Source organism: Xiphias gladius, chromosome 19 (assembly GCF_016859285.1).
Source record: "Xiphias gladius isolate SHS-SW01 ecotype Sanya breed wild chromosome 19, ASM1685928v1, whole genome shotgun sequence".
NCBI lineage: Eukaryota > Metazoa > Chordata > Actinopteri > Istiophoriformes > Xiphiidae > Xiphias > Xiphias gladius.
In genome coordinates, this window is record NC_053418.1 from 24,036,026 (window position 1) to 24,050,152 (window position 14,127).

A 14,127-nucleotide genomic window follows, 5' to 3' on the forward strand; every position below is an offset into this window, starting at 1 on the left:
AGAGAGATAGAGAAGGAGGAGGAGGAGAGGGAGGGAGCTGCTACACAGCTCTTTCTCCCTGTCTGGGAACCCTCCTTTCTATTAACACACCTCCTCTTTCCCCCCTTTCTCGAAGCCCTGGACGTTTTTGTTCTCTCTCTGGCTAACTTTTTTGCTGAGAGTATGTGTGTGTGTGTGTGTGTGTGTGTGTGTGTGTGTGTGTGTGTGTGTGTGTGTGTGTGTGTGTGTGTGTGTGTGTGTGTGTGTGTGTGCGCAGTTCAGTTCAGCTCCATTCCTTTTTTTGGATTCCTGCTTTCGTTTGAGAGGGGGGACTATGCAGGGACATCGGTTTCCTCTGCCCACTATCTTTCTCCACTCTATACATCCATACAGCATCCCTGCAAAGGAGAAAGCAGGGTCCTTTTTTCAGCTGTGTCAATCCAGCTCGAGATAGCCAGAATTACACTGGATGTAAAGTGATTTTACTGTCAAAATAAAAGCATTAGTGTTTCCACAAAAAAAAAAAAAAAAAAAAAAAGTCAGTCGTTCTTTCATACCTTATGAACAAAAAGACAAGCTTTCTGCTCAAAATAATCAGCCATACTGCCACTGAGTTTGGACATGAATCCAGATTCTTCATACTATACTCGACATTCTCATGTTTTCCTAAGGAAATGCCCCTTGTCAAGTACAGAAAAACACATATTTGTATACGGTTATTACTCTTTAAATAGTAGTACACACCTGCTACTTCATTATAGATGTGTGTATCACCTGTGACCTCCAATCTGGCCAACAGAAGGTGCGTTATGTCACTGTTTTCGGGGAACGACTTGGACTTGCACTCTCAATGATAGAAAAGTTAATAATGAAAAATAATAATGGTAGCTTTCACGATAAAACACTCATACATTTTACTCAAGATACATGTTGACTGTTAACTACTACAAGGGCTACTATATGATGTGTAAGTACCTTGATACAGTATGTAGCTTGCTTTGCTAGGTTAGCTTGTGGAACAGGTGTTTTGGATTTGGGACCTGTTCTAAAGACATGGAAAATAACAATAACCTCAAAAACCTATTTAACCTTTTTTTAATGTAACAACATAGTCTCAACCTGCAACTTGAATATTAAATATTTTTTTTCTGGTTGTTTAAATTTTAACCATTGTTTTCTAGTTGTTAGCGACACATCTTTAAAGCTATGTTTGGCGAGCACGTGTCGTAGTCGCGCTTTTATTTTGAAAGGCACGTCGCTGCACTTCCTGTTTTTCACTGCTAACCCCGTCTGGCTCGACACAGCTGAGTAGAGGATGGCTGCCTGCGTCTGAGCTGCTACCTCTGCGCTCACAGAGGGAAAACTCAACCTAAATACACAGGGAAAGCGTGAGGAGACGAGAGGAGGAGAGGAGGGACAGGAGAACTTTTCCGAGAGGTGGAAATAGTTGTCACGTATTTCCCCGGGAGGTTTTTATTTTTTGCGGTAGCGAAGGGGGGGGTTTTGAACCATGCCTGCTGAAGTGAAACAGGTTAGTGTTGCTGTGCCTGCCGGTCGCCTCTCTCTCCCTTCATCGTATCTTCAGCCTGTCCGACTCTTCTTGTCTTTCTCCTCCTCCTTACTGATTCCTCATTGTTTGGATTTTGTTGCATGTTTCTCATTTTTATCCTGCAACAACACTCTTTGTGTCCTTCATATAGCTTTTATTTTTTATGCAGTTTTGATATATGAGAGCAGTGATTCTCAGATTAATCGATGTTCTTCAGGAGGATAGAGCGTGTATGTGTGTGCATATACGGATGTGTTGTATATGTGCATGTGTGTATGTAGTATGCATGCCTGTGTACAGGCTGCTGCATGACACCAGAAACAGTGAGGGCCATGTACTTACACCAATTAGTGAGCGTTTCATGCTGTAAATAGCAAATGAGATATGTTTACTGATGGTCTTGTGTGTGTGTGTGTGTGTGTGTGTGTGTGTGTGTGTGTGTGTGTGTGTGTGTGTTTGTGTGTGTGTGTGTGTGTGCGTGCGTGCGTGTGTGTGCTAGGGGGTTGCCTTTCAGTAAAGCAGTGCTGTGACTTATGAGGTCCCTGACACATTCATGGCTCGGATGTGTCACCACCACCTATAGACTGACTGGTGTGATCATGGGACAAGAGTGAAGTATTGAAAGTTTGTCCCCGATCATTGCCTGTGAGGCTCTGAATGAGCATGGGACAAGATTTATAGCCTGAGCTGTAGTGCCAGTTGTGTGAGAGACATGGTATTAAACCCTTTTGTCTTTCACTTGCACAGATACCGCAGGAATGCGCTTTTGTTAGCTCTTGCGAGTGTGTTAATGTGACTGTGTGGGTGTGTACGTACCAGGGCATGATACGCATACATTATTGGAAGGGTTCCCTGTGTTTTGAAGTGCATCCACAGGCAGCCTACACCATCACAGCGCTCTTTTCCCTGCTGAGCTTGGCAGTGCTCAGATGCACAAAAAAAGAAGACAGATTTCCAAAAAAAAGAAGGAAAGTGGATGAAAAAAATCTGATTGAGTAAGGTCAACCTCCATCAGCACTGCTCTCCTCCGCCAGGCTGAGAGGGGTGGAGTTACCAAACCCCTGACTGTCAGACAAAAACATTCTGTCCGCTCTCCACGTTGCCCTGATTATAATACGTTAACAGTTGCCCCCTGGATGGGTGCCACCAGATAACTCGAGGAGCCTCTGCCAGAAAGAGAAGCTGTTTTTCTCCCTCTCACACTCTTTGTTCTTGCCATCCCTTGGTCTTGATAAGTTTGAAGGCTGTACTCCAAGTGTAGGTTGATGGATCTAAAGCAGGGCAAAAGTTCTCTGTTGGAATCTGTTGGCTTGGATTATGTGAATGGGATGAAATGCATGTCCATAACCTGAGAGCGTGTCTTCCCCGAAGGCATCCCAAAGTGGGTCAAAGGCCATGACCCTTGTAGGAGCGAGATAGTTGGCATACTTTGGGGCAGGCCGGCATCATGGTGTGACCTTTTCAACTCAGCATTCAACATTCCACAGCTAGGAAGCACCTGCTTGGGTAGTGCTGAAGGGTATGGGGGGTAAAACATGTGTCCAAGTCACACTTAAGCCATAGATGGATCGATTTCAGTGTCCATGTTGTTGTTTTTTTTGTCACTCTCCTTGCTTTGGCTCAGTTATGGCTGTTGGGCCTTTAGAACAAGTGTTGAGTTGTCATTTGAGGCCTTTCCAGCTGCCACTTTTAGCATTAGTGCTCTATACTGTAATCTGTATGTCCCTCAGGGTATCGAATAGCTTAAAATCAGTTTTTATACTCAGCAAGTGGCGTTGAAAGAGATGTTGCTCTGCCTTGACCCCATCTTAGTGCTGCAGCAGAGCTTACAGTAAATGAGTTTTAGCCCACTGCAGATCACTGCGTAGCCCTCAATTAGTGGGGGAGCCTGCACCAGACCACGTCTGTGTTAAATATAAACTGCTTTTTATTTTAGAACTTTACACCACCAGGGTAGCGCCCAAATCCTCTGAATTTAGTTGCAGAGGCCATAGCATCTTCTGCTCGTGAAAAAATAGAAGAATAGATTTGTCGTGAAGGAGAAAGCATAACATGAATAATCCAGTAGTCATCATCTTGCCAAGGTCTATCCAAAAACTGACTTTATTTTTCCTCCGCAAGCTAGAAGGACCCGTCTGAATAACAAAATAATTCATCAGGGATTCAGCTGAAGACTAAAGAAGGTCTTGTCTTCAGACTGCGGGTTACTGCCAGCTTCCTGACAGCTAGTGGAGCTTTCAGTTGCAGCAACTGAGCGTTCCTCCTCCTATGATGCTGTGTGATTTCTTACCGAAATTAAAAAGCTGTCAAACTTCTCTCCATCTTTTTTTTTCTGCGGGGGTGTTCTTGTATGACAACTCGTCTGTCTTTGTGTATTCTTTTCCATTCCTTTCTTCAGGCTTCCCTTGTGTGACTGCAGAAGATGTGCAGATCAATATTTGAAGACATTTAGAGCATGGGGAGTGCCTTTGTTTGGGGAAGGGAGGTCATACAAGAATAATTTCAGTGACCGGAAACATATGAGCGGTCAATAGCTGTGGAGAGTGCATCAGTGCATTTATGCTTGGTATCTTTGCAAATTCTTATAACTCGTCATTCTCAATACAAAGTGTTTCATTACCTCAGTGGCCTTTTTTGTAATACCACTATCCTCAGATAATCAAGCAAACATGCCAAACATTTGCTGGTTCCAGCTTCTCAGATGTGAGGATTTGCTGCTTTTTTCTGGTTTATATAATTGTAAATGAAATATCTTTGGATTATTCATCTGATAAAACAAGTAATTTGAATGTGTCAACTTGGGCTCTGGAAACCTTTCTATTTTTGACATCTTTTAGACTAAGCAGTTAAACCATTTGGGGCCACGACTAAGGATTTCAGTATTGATCAATCTGCAGATTATAGTCTATAAAATGTCAGAAAATGGTTAAAAAAAAAAAAATTTAAAAAAAAATGCCTGTTTTGTCCAACCAAGAGTCCCGAATTTAGATGTTCAATCATGTATCAATGTTTTTTTTTCATTTGGATTTTCTGTTGATTGACTAATTGATTAAATGTAGACCTGTGAAAAAGAAGCAGTGACACTAGTTCCAAAATATCAGTTTATGGAATAAAGTTTGTGCTGCATAACCGTAAAAGTGCTCCTGCCTCTTTGTAAGTATTTTTGCCTGTTCACTGCCTGCAGTTATAAGTTAACATCTCCCTACAGTTTTGAGCACACTAGCTACACAACTGACCAATCGATTTGTTAACTAATTGTTGAGATCTAAATAAATTAATCAAAAAAAATAACCAACAGGTTAATTCATAATGAAAATAATAATTGCCTCCCTACTTGGTACTGTATATTTTGAAGTGATAGCCACGGTAATCTAATGGAAATCTAGGGTACAGTTGCTATAGTTATTTTTTGAAAGTTTGTTTGGTTTACTTTATCTGAAATCTCCTGATGTAACAGTTTACCATCCATATGGTCTGCCAAGTGGGTTTAAACAAACACTAAGAAATATGTGCAAATGCTATTTGACCCCAACAAGTATGACACTGTACTATACATAGTACACTGTATGTTCTTTCTGTGGACCATATGAACACAACCTCAAGTTTTTGGTGTTTACTCTGTGGTTGTCTTCTCTGGAGCACTAGGGGTCCACAGGGGCCACTCAACCCTTGGCACTATAGGCCCAGACCACCCCTCCCCTCTGCCTTGGCTTCCCCTCTCTTCTGTCCTAACCCATTTGGCAGGCTGATAGTGTGACCGATGCAGGCCTGCAGTCGTTCACTCACTGTCTGACCACATGTGAGGACCATAATGCTCTCTCAGCTTTCGTCATCACGCTGATGGAATTAAAAAAAGGTGAGTGGCAGTAAATTGGAAGGCTGGAGGGGGGTTCCTCGAGATGGATGCTTTCATACTGCTATGTTTGGAAACAGCACTGGGGAGAAGAAGCAGCGCATTAATGAGATGGCAGCTTATTATCTTGCTAGAGCTGTTGTTTTTACCTATTCAGTTTTACAGCGTGCCTGCTATCAAAAATGTGTGCAGGGTTCATAAAGTATGAAGCCTGCGTGCATGTATATATTTCATGCACATCTGAAAACATTACATTGTGTTTCCCTGGGTTACATTTTGTACAATTACCTTCAAATGACTTGTTAATGACTTCTTGGCTGATGGTGAGTTTTTTGTGTTTTTCCTGATGCCAAGTACGGTAAATCGTCCTGAGGTGAGATGTAGACACGATGTCAGTCCACTCTCACTTCAACACACAAATGCACACACACATGCCAGAGGCCACAGAGGAACATAAATTGGTTCCCCGGCTTATTTACTCACTCATTTGTCTGCAGGCCAGACACAGGGTAGCCCTTTTTATAAGGGAGTGGGATTCCTGGTTTCCCTGACTGTGTCCAATAAACACCTTCCTTTCTATGCTGCTGGAAGCCAGCAACAAGAGCCATTTTTTTGATCGGATAGATAAGACAACCACTTGCCCCACAGAAAGCAAAAGAAGCTCTGTCACATTGTGACAGAGGCTGACCAGAAAGCCAGGGAAGTAGAACTCATTACACTTTAAATAAACAAATTAAAGTTGAGCTAGCAGGCACATCAAGGCTGTAATTATTATAGTGACAATATTTACATGTTAATCTCATACCCTAATGGTGGCGTGATTACATAATAGCAACAGTTTGGTTTTTACATGACCTAATGCTCTAATTAAGAGATATAAACATCATTCTCCCATTGAATGATGATCATAAAACCATGATCAGTAAGGTCTGATTATTAGTGTGACTGTCAAAAGATGCTTGGAGTGCTAATAATAGTGAAAATAGAGTAACTGAACAGATTAAAAGCAAGTGTATGCAGGAGTGGACTGAAATCACTGGTCTCAGAAGAAAAGGACTTGCTGCACTGGCTAAAAAGCAGCATGGGACTGTGTTTGTGTGCATGTATGTGTATTTGCAAATTTTCCTGTACATATACTGTACTTGTTTTTCTGTGTATGTTTGCATGTGTCACCACAGTAATTGGCTTTCCAGCAGGGACTGTGGTTAAAGTAGCAGATGTGACAGTTCTTTGGGCAGCACTGTGGACAAATATGGACCCTAGTGATCTTTAAAGCCAGTGATTGATGACACCACTGGCTGCAAATTCCAATTTTCTCAGCATTGTGTCCAAAGAAAAACAGCTGGCAATGTGAGTGTTGATGTATAAAGGTGCTGTGAAAGAATTTGACCCTAACTGACAACCAGACTGCCCTGTAAGTGTCTCAGTATAATTTTGACAGTACTGATTTAATTTCCACTATGGGGAAGAAAACAATCATTCAAGAGCATTAGATGGACTGCAGGACCATAAACAGTACTCAGATATCCCATGGAATTAGTGGATTAATTGATATGATATGTACAATTTATCTTGAACAGAACATAAGACTGTCAAAAGTCGATGAGGACTTTGTAGTGGGTTATTCCTCACTTTTCCCACTTTTCCTGTGCTCCATGCTGGGAACACTGCTGCCAACCAGATCTTCAATCGGACAGGGATATAGTTCTGGGGCCTTTTCAAAAGAACTGGAACTTCTTGGACAGTTACGTATAGTTCATATAGGCCCAACCCCCTCTGTCCTGCAGCTGGGGACCTTTTAGAGGGCCCCTGAGGGGGAAGGTCAAAGTCCTCATAAAGCTTCCCTCAACCAGAAACGCAGGAACAAACGCCTCCCTACTTCTCCTTTTCTCTCTTTAACTCCCTCTAGTACCATCCACATTGTACTAAGCAGCACATGTAGTGCAGGCGTGGGGGCTGGGGTAGTGGGAGATGGCTCAGGCTCCTCTAGCATGTTTAGTCTGGAACTTTCTTTTGAGGGATTAGCCCACTTCCTGTCCCTGGGCCGGCCGCTGGAAGCATTTGGGATGCCGGGGAGAGCATCGATCCTCCATCATCGTACCATCTGTCTCATGCTGCCTTTTGGGATTAATGATTCCCTCTGACAGCTCTTTAGTAGGGCTCTATCAGTGTTGGCCGACCATTCAGATTACACTGACATGTGGCAGTGCGAGGAGTTTGCATGAGGCATCCTCGGTTTATTTATTTTAACTGCAGTAAGAAGTCATCACAGTCATTGGGGTTTTGGAAAGCCAGCTGAAGCCAAACAGATATTTTTTGATCGAAGCTACCATCTACAGAAATTTTGACTAATAGTGATAAATTTAAGATCAAAATGGAGAAAAATTGCTTAGGTAAATCTACGTCTTTCTGTCACAAACCTAAGATATTAAATCTATGTAAATTCACCACACTCAAAGTTTTTATTTTTTAATCACATAAGATAACATTCATTGGCACTAGCAGGGAAATAAGTGAAAATGTAGACATTATATTAGATCAGTGTTAGATAATCCTGATGTATCAGGAACTAATTTTTTGATTTGAATTTGAATCAGCAGCAAAAGGCTCACTGTATCTGAACACTGACCAAGCTCAGTCACGAAGCCTGTATGGAGTTTGAAGTGAGGACTGGTCGTTACTGACCCGCTGGCGGTTGAAGTGCGCTGATGAGGTCCGTCACTTCATTAGAATGCTGCTCTGAACCTCACAAACACATAATAGTTGCTGTAACTGCTGATGGCTTTGGTCCAGGGAGAAAAATAAAAGAGGGTGATAGAGGAGGAGAGAGTGAGAGGGAAAGTCCAAACCACTGTAAGCTGACCGGCCTTGGGGCCACAACGGCCCTTGCTACACCCAGCCACAGTTGCCACAGCTCTGGCCCCAAACCGGCCTGCACACAAACATTATGCTAACCAGTGGCAAGAGTTCAGCCAAACCAGGAACAAAACCTCATAAAATGAAAAAGATAAACGAGTTCCTGGCATTCTCAGCGCTGCCAATTCTCCTTGCAGACAACAGTTTACACAGTTCAATGGTTTCTACAATAGAGGCATCTAGACACTGGGCTGGCTGTCATATGCCATTACATGTGATGGCACAGCATTGTTACTCATCTCCTCATCTTCTCTTGATATGTGCTTAGCCCAGTCCCAGAGGAGCCACTGGTGAACAATGGAGTGATGCGCCTCCTCGCACATTCCACATAGCTCTATTGAGTTGTCTAATGAACCTCTACTGCATGCGTGGCCTGCGCTGGCTGCTGGGGCTCCACGAAATACCATCTCGGCCCATCACACCCCCTCATATTTAATTTGTTTGGAATGTGTAATAGGTTGTGAAGTGGAGCGTGGCGAAGTGTTGATCTGTGCCAGCCAGGTCTGCGGATATGGAGGGACAGGTGCCAACCATCAGTGGAAGGTGCTGTACTTAACACTCTGAGCTGGGTTGGAGAGTGTACAATCCTGGCCCTGTGGTGTGGGCTTTTGGAGCTGCCAGTATCCTGTTGCTCCAGCCAAGCAAGCTTTTAGTTTGGTAATAGGACATCGTAGTTGAAGAGAAAAGGTTGTGTCAGGACTGAGTCGCAGGCCAGTAGAACCACAGTAGACATGAAACACAGCACAAATTACTAACTCAATCCTGCAAGATTAGAGGGAAATCATACTCTGGGACACAAAATGAACACAGAGAAAGCAAAACAAAATAAAAGAATTTTCTCAATAGTGGTCCCATTTTTTTTTTTTACGGCTATCATACTCTGCTTTCAGAATTATTGTGTAAATACTATTTTGATGAAATATTCTATATTTAGCATCTTAAATTACATTTTTGCTCTATTAGATAATAATACACTGGGAGAGTGTCAGTGTCTGAGAGGGAGGACAGTCATTACCTGATGGTGCAGGTACATTAGTGACTGAGTCACTAGAATACCTAATTTTCCAACATTATTTGGGCTTTTAAATGTCTCAAAAAGGCAGACACTGACATAAATAGCTCCAACCTCTGTACGTTTGCTGTTGTCATTGGTTTTATGTGTGCTTGTAGACATTACGGGAAAAAAAAAAAATCTCTGAAGAGTGATACTGCAAGTACATTGCCTCTAAAACATACCCAGTGCTGAAGAATCAAAGCCTATGTTTTCCTAACTGGACATTTGGCTCCTATGACCGTTACACTCAGATGTGTATTTATTTCCCTATGGCTCTTCTAGGTTGCCATAGGTTACCAAACGGCTTTCCAGGATCCTTAGAGATTCAAAGGAGGTCTCAATTTAACACCCTGGTTGGTCAGGAGATGTACTGAGGCTTGTTTTTTCCCCTTTTTTTTACCTCTTCAGATTTAGGATGTGTGGAAAAGAGTGCACTAAACCCTGCAAAGTTTTCAGAGTTAAGCAAACAAGGCCTGTGGACACAGACCTCCTTGAATTCCCAAATTCTTTCCATCATATTCTAGAACAGTTAAGAGAGGCTTAATCCAATAAAACCCGCTCTTCGCCTGTTGTGTGCTCCTTTCTCTCCTGAATCTGGCTCTCAGTGTGTGTGTATGGGGGGTAGGGTGTTCGTGTGTGTTGGGAGTGGTGGTGGTGGTGGTGGTGGGGGCGCTATATCAACATATAACCCACCCCTACCAACTGGATAACTGGGGGGGGGGTATTGAATAAGTTCCTGTGAAGGAGTGGCCAGCTACAGCTTCTGTTGTTCAGGCCACAAGGGAACACAGGGAGTGTTTTTGGGGTCATGGAGCAGATACATTCCAGGATTGAATGCTCTGATGGCAGCACTGATTTCTCACTCTGCTCCAAGCCATAACCCAACTCCGCTGTGTTCCCTGTGTCATTTATCCACAGTCCTTCAAGCATGATGTCCCTGAAACACTGGTGCTAATTAAGGTGGCTGGTGTTTGTAACTGGCCAGCAGAACATGTATCAATGCACTCCTTGTGCAGTGCAGATGCCTCATTTACCGGTGAGCCAGAAGTCATGGGAGAACAGACTGACTGCACTTGATAGGTCATGTTCTCACGCCGCTCTTGCTGTGACTTTAACAAGGCCTTGTTATGGTCTTGTACGGCTAATGGTGATGAAAGTGAAGTGTGCTAAGTGCTTTACCACCTCCTATAATTACCTGCAGAAATGAGCTCAGATGGTACTATCTACAGACAGGAAAAAAAACTTTTAGGGGGAAATGAAAATTTACTTCAATTCTGTGGATGACACAGAATTGAAGTGCATGACCCATGAAGTGCATGACACACTGGCAGTGTCACGTACTGTTGCCTTACTGGACACATTGGACGCACCATACAGACAGAACTAGCCAATGTATGGTCGGTAGCGACTGGGATAAATTTGCTGCTATTCTGAAATGTGTTGACAGACAGGACAGTAGCATATCCTGACACAAAAAAACATATGTAAGCGTTCACCCTGGTGTGCAAAAGCACTGAACACTCTACAAACTGCCCAATTCCACGGCCCATTTCTGTAGTTAGGTGTCAGCGTACAAAGGCGCCCAAATCTGCTAGCTGACGACACAAAAAAAAAAACAGAGACCTGCACACAGTAGTGGCCCCATGTTATCTTCTTGGGCCAGAGCCAAACCAGGCCCCACAGGTGCCTGGTCACCAGGCACTCACCTGGGAGATCACTTCATAGATGGGGGCCTTATCCAGTGATGTAACAGATTCTATGGAAATTCTATCCAGAAACTGGTAATAGATACAATAATCAAATTGGAAAGTTGATAATTGGCTGAGTCATTGAATTAAATACCTGAGAAATCAATGTGTATTATGACATTGATGCAAAATCCTGTAATATTACCATTGATTGCCACACTGCCTTCAATGTCCCACCACAACTGGGACCAAAGGGGGAGCTGCCTCATATTGAAAAACTTGTATCATCTCCCAGTATACAGTATATCAACATATAGCCCAACAGGATAACATGATTGTAAATACAGTGTATTATTTGTATGAGTAATAAGTTAAACACCATTGGATAAGTCAACAAACTCGGTGTGTCCTTCGGAATCTTGGCAAATGTGTCAGTTTTCGTGTTACACCAGTGATTTAATTCTGATATATTGACCAAAAAACATGGTGGATTACAGTCCTAAGCAATTCATTACAGCTGTATTTTTTTGTTGTGTTATAGTTTTACAAATGATCAATATGCAAATATGGTCATGTTCCGCTATATTAGTAATGACAAACTGCCTGCATTCTTGAAACAGTCCAGAATTATTCCAACCAATCTCTCTGAAATATGGTCATCGCAGCAGGGGCTGAGAGTTGGATACTAAATATGTGGGACATTCTTCAAAGGGAGAGCTATTGTGTCCCCTGCCACATTGTGGTGTGGAAATCACAGTGGGCACGTGCGCAGAGACCGATCTGAAATTACAGGCCTCCATCTATGCTCTGCAATCTGAGACTTGCAGGCAGCAGGACTGGCATGATGTCCCCAGCCCTCCAACCCTGGAGCCCCAAGCCACAAGCTGCTGCTGTTATGCTGTAGTCCGGTCTCTGTGGCAAACAAACCTCCTGTCTTCTCTCTCCAACACACACCAACAAACATAATTAACTTTCCCTCTCGGCCGAACGCTCCTGCCTCTGCTCTGCCACAGCTGTGCTCTCTGAAAAGTCCTTTGAATATGCTTTCTTCCTGAGTGCATGGATTCCTAAATGCTGTCTATATGGTGCCAGTTCACGGCACCTAATCTGTCAGAGTTTTATTTCAAAGTCAAACTTAGGCATATTATGTTCAGCTTTCCGTGTTTTGGGGTTTGAAGGGTGCAGAGGTCTGCGGTGTCTAGAGCGGGTGCTGCAGAGGAAAACTTTCTCTGCCTTTTCACTGCAGATAACCCCTCCAGGGAGGAGCTGCAGGATAGAGTTTAAAACTACATTTCTTTGGTATGTTTACTATACACAGTCTGTGTATTTCTGTGTTTGTGCACATTGTTGATGCTGAGGGATTGTTAAAGATGCTTCTTTGTGTGAATTCCTGTGTACTGTGTATATTTGGCAGTGTTTGTGAACTCTGCTAGCGGCAGCACTGCAGTACTGTGCAGTGAAGTTCTGAAGTGGGTCAGCCTCTGTGTAGTGCTGAAGCTCCTTTTTGCTCTCAGAGGAGTGTGTGAGTCCAGGAGAAATCTGCCACAGGCGGACCTTACCATGGCTGTGAGTAGACACATTTCTGTCCTCCGTGGACATGGAAAAGTTAAAAAAATGATATAAATTACCTGCAAACTGGTTTAATGCTCTGTTGGTGATTTATTCAGGAACTTATCCATCTGTCTTTGCGTTGCATATTCAAAAGTTGGATGTGCGTATTCTGCTTCTCCACTACTTCTCATTGGTATCACAGCAGGTCCAAGTTGTCCAAATATCGTCAGAGTGCAGTTTTCTTTTCACTGGAATTAGAATATTTTTTTGGGTTGCCTCTGAGCACCTTCATAATGAAGCTATTACAAATGTGCAGCAGACTCACTGTAGACAATATCATTTTTGTATTAATTTTTATACATCTTTTAGCTTAGGGTTTCAGCTTGGCTGCTTTGAATGATGAGCATTTCGCTGCCCATGGTTTTTTTCAGTCCTCTCTGGCAGGCAGAGCTGCCGTAATTGTTGCATGCGTCTGGAACGTGCCTTGCTAATGGGGCTGTTGGAGTCCCAATCAGTCAGCATTGTGTTTTCTCTCTCTAATATCCCAGCTTGAACAAGCAGGGAAGCCTTGATGATGCAACAAACTGCTTTGGTTTGGTGACGGCACTCAAGAGGCTGTGGCTCGAAGGAATAATATCTCTTTCATGCCTCTTTTAGGCCGTCTGATGTCAAACTGGGATCCAGCAGAGATGACGTTTTATGTTCATGTCTGCTGGGTCTGTTTTTGTGTGTGTCACCAGGCTGGTCTTGTGAAACAACGGGTGTGATGAAATACGACAGCCATGCACTCAGACAGTTACACAGACTAATTTCTCTGACTGTGACAACCTAATTCAAGCTGGATGTGCAGAGAATCTGTTTTCATGTTACTCCAGAAAAACCTCAATGGGGGTTTGTTTTGTTGATGCCAGTACTGATGCTGCTATACTCTCGTGAGATAGCTCAGTAAACACTCGATTATAGCAGCCAATCGTCTTCGAAATTGCTGAGCACTCACACAGGTAAAAGGTCCTGTATAGATTGCAGTGAGGGTGGGGCTTTTCCCGTAAAACTCAAGAGATTTGCATAATAGGAGCTTATTGCTTATTCACTGGATTCATTGCAGATTGAACCAAGAATTCCACCATCTTTTCAATGAAAGTGTCTAAGGGCTAAATCACTGTGTATTGTCCCAGAAGTCTATAGAGGTGATTTAGGAGACTGGAACAACAGTGGTCTAATACCCCAAATGAGTCATAATGAATTTATAGTCCAGAGCCTACTCTAGGAGCAGCTGACGAGAGGAGGTTTAACCACTCAGACCAAAATGAGCATTATTTCACTACGCACTGCTGGGCTTCCATACGCTTTCCTCTGTTGCTTAATCTTTATTTTGGCTCTAGAAAACAAGTGCTGGAACTCCTGGCAAGGAAAACAAACCTCTAATAGGGGGAGATGCGAGCACCTTGTCACCATATGGGGCTCGGAATTCAAACGAATTGCTCTCTAATCTCCACAACATGTTAGGAATTTGAAGCCCTTGTTTTTAGGGAGAAAA

The 14,127-nt window shown here is 43.0% G+C and overlaps 1 protein-coding gene across 15 annotated transcripts in view; it reads left to right on the plus strand.

The window, feature by feature from the left end:
* Positions 1-14,127, plus strand: part of arvcfb (ARVCF delta catenin family member b) — a 165,496-nt gene that overhangs the window by 55,178 nt on the left and 96,191 nt on the right. Inside the window, exon 1 of one of the 15 annotated variants that reach the window (XM_040155940.1) lies at positions 1,252-1,510. The exons of the other annotated variants lie outside the window; for them this stretch is intronic. Coding sequence (XP_040011874.1) covers positions 1,490-1,510 — 21 coding nt within the window. The 5' untranslated portion in view covers positions 1,252-1,489. Of the gene's footprint in view, positions 1-1,251; positions 1,511-14,127 lie in introns of those variants that run through there. 15 annotated transcript variants of the gene reach the window in all.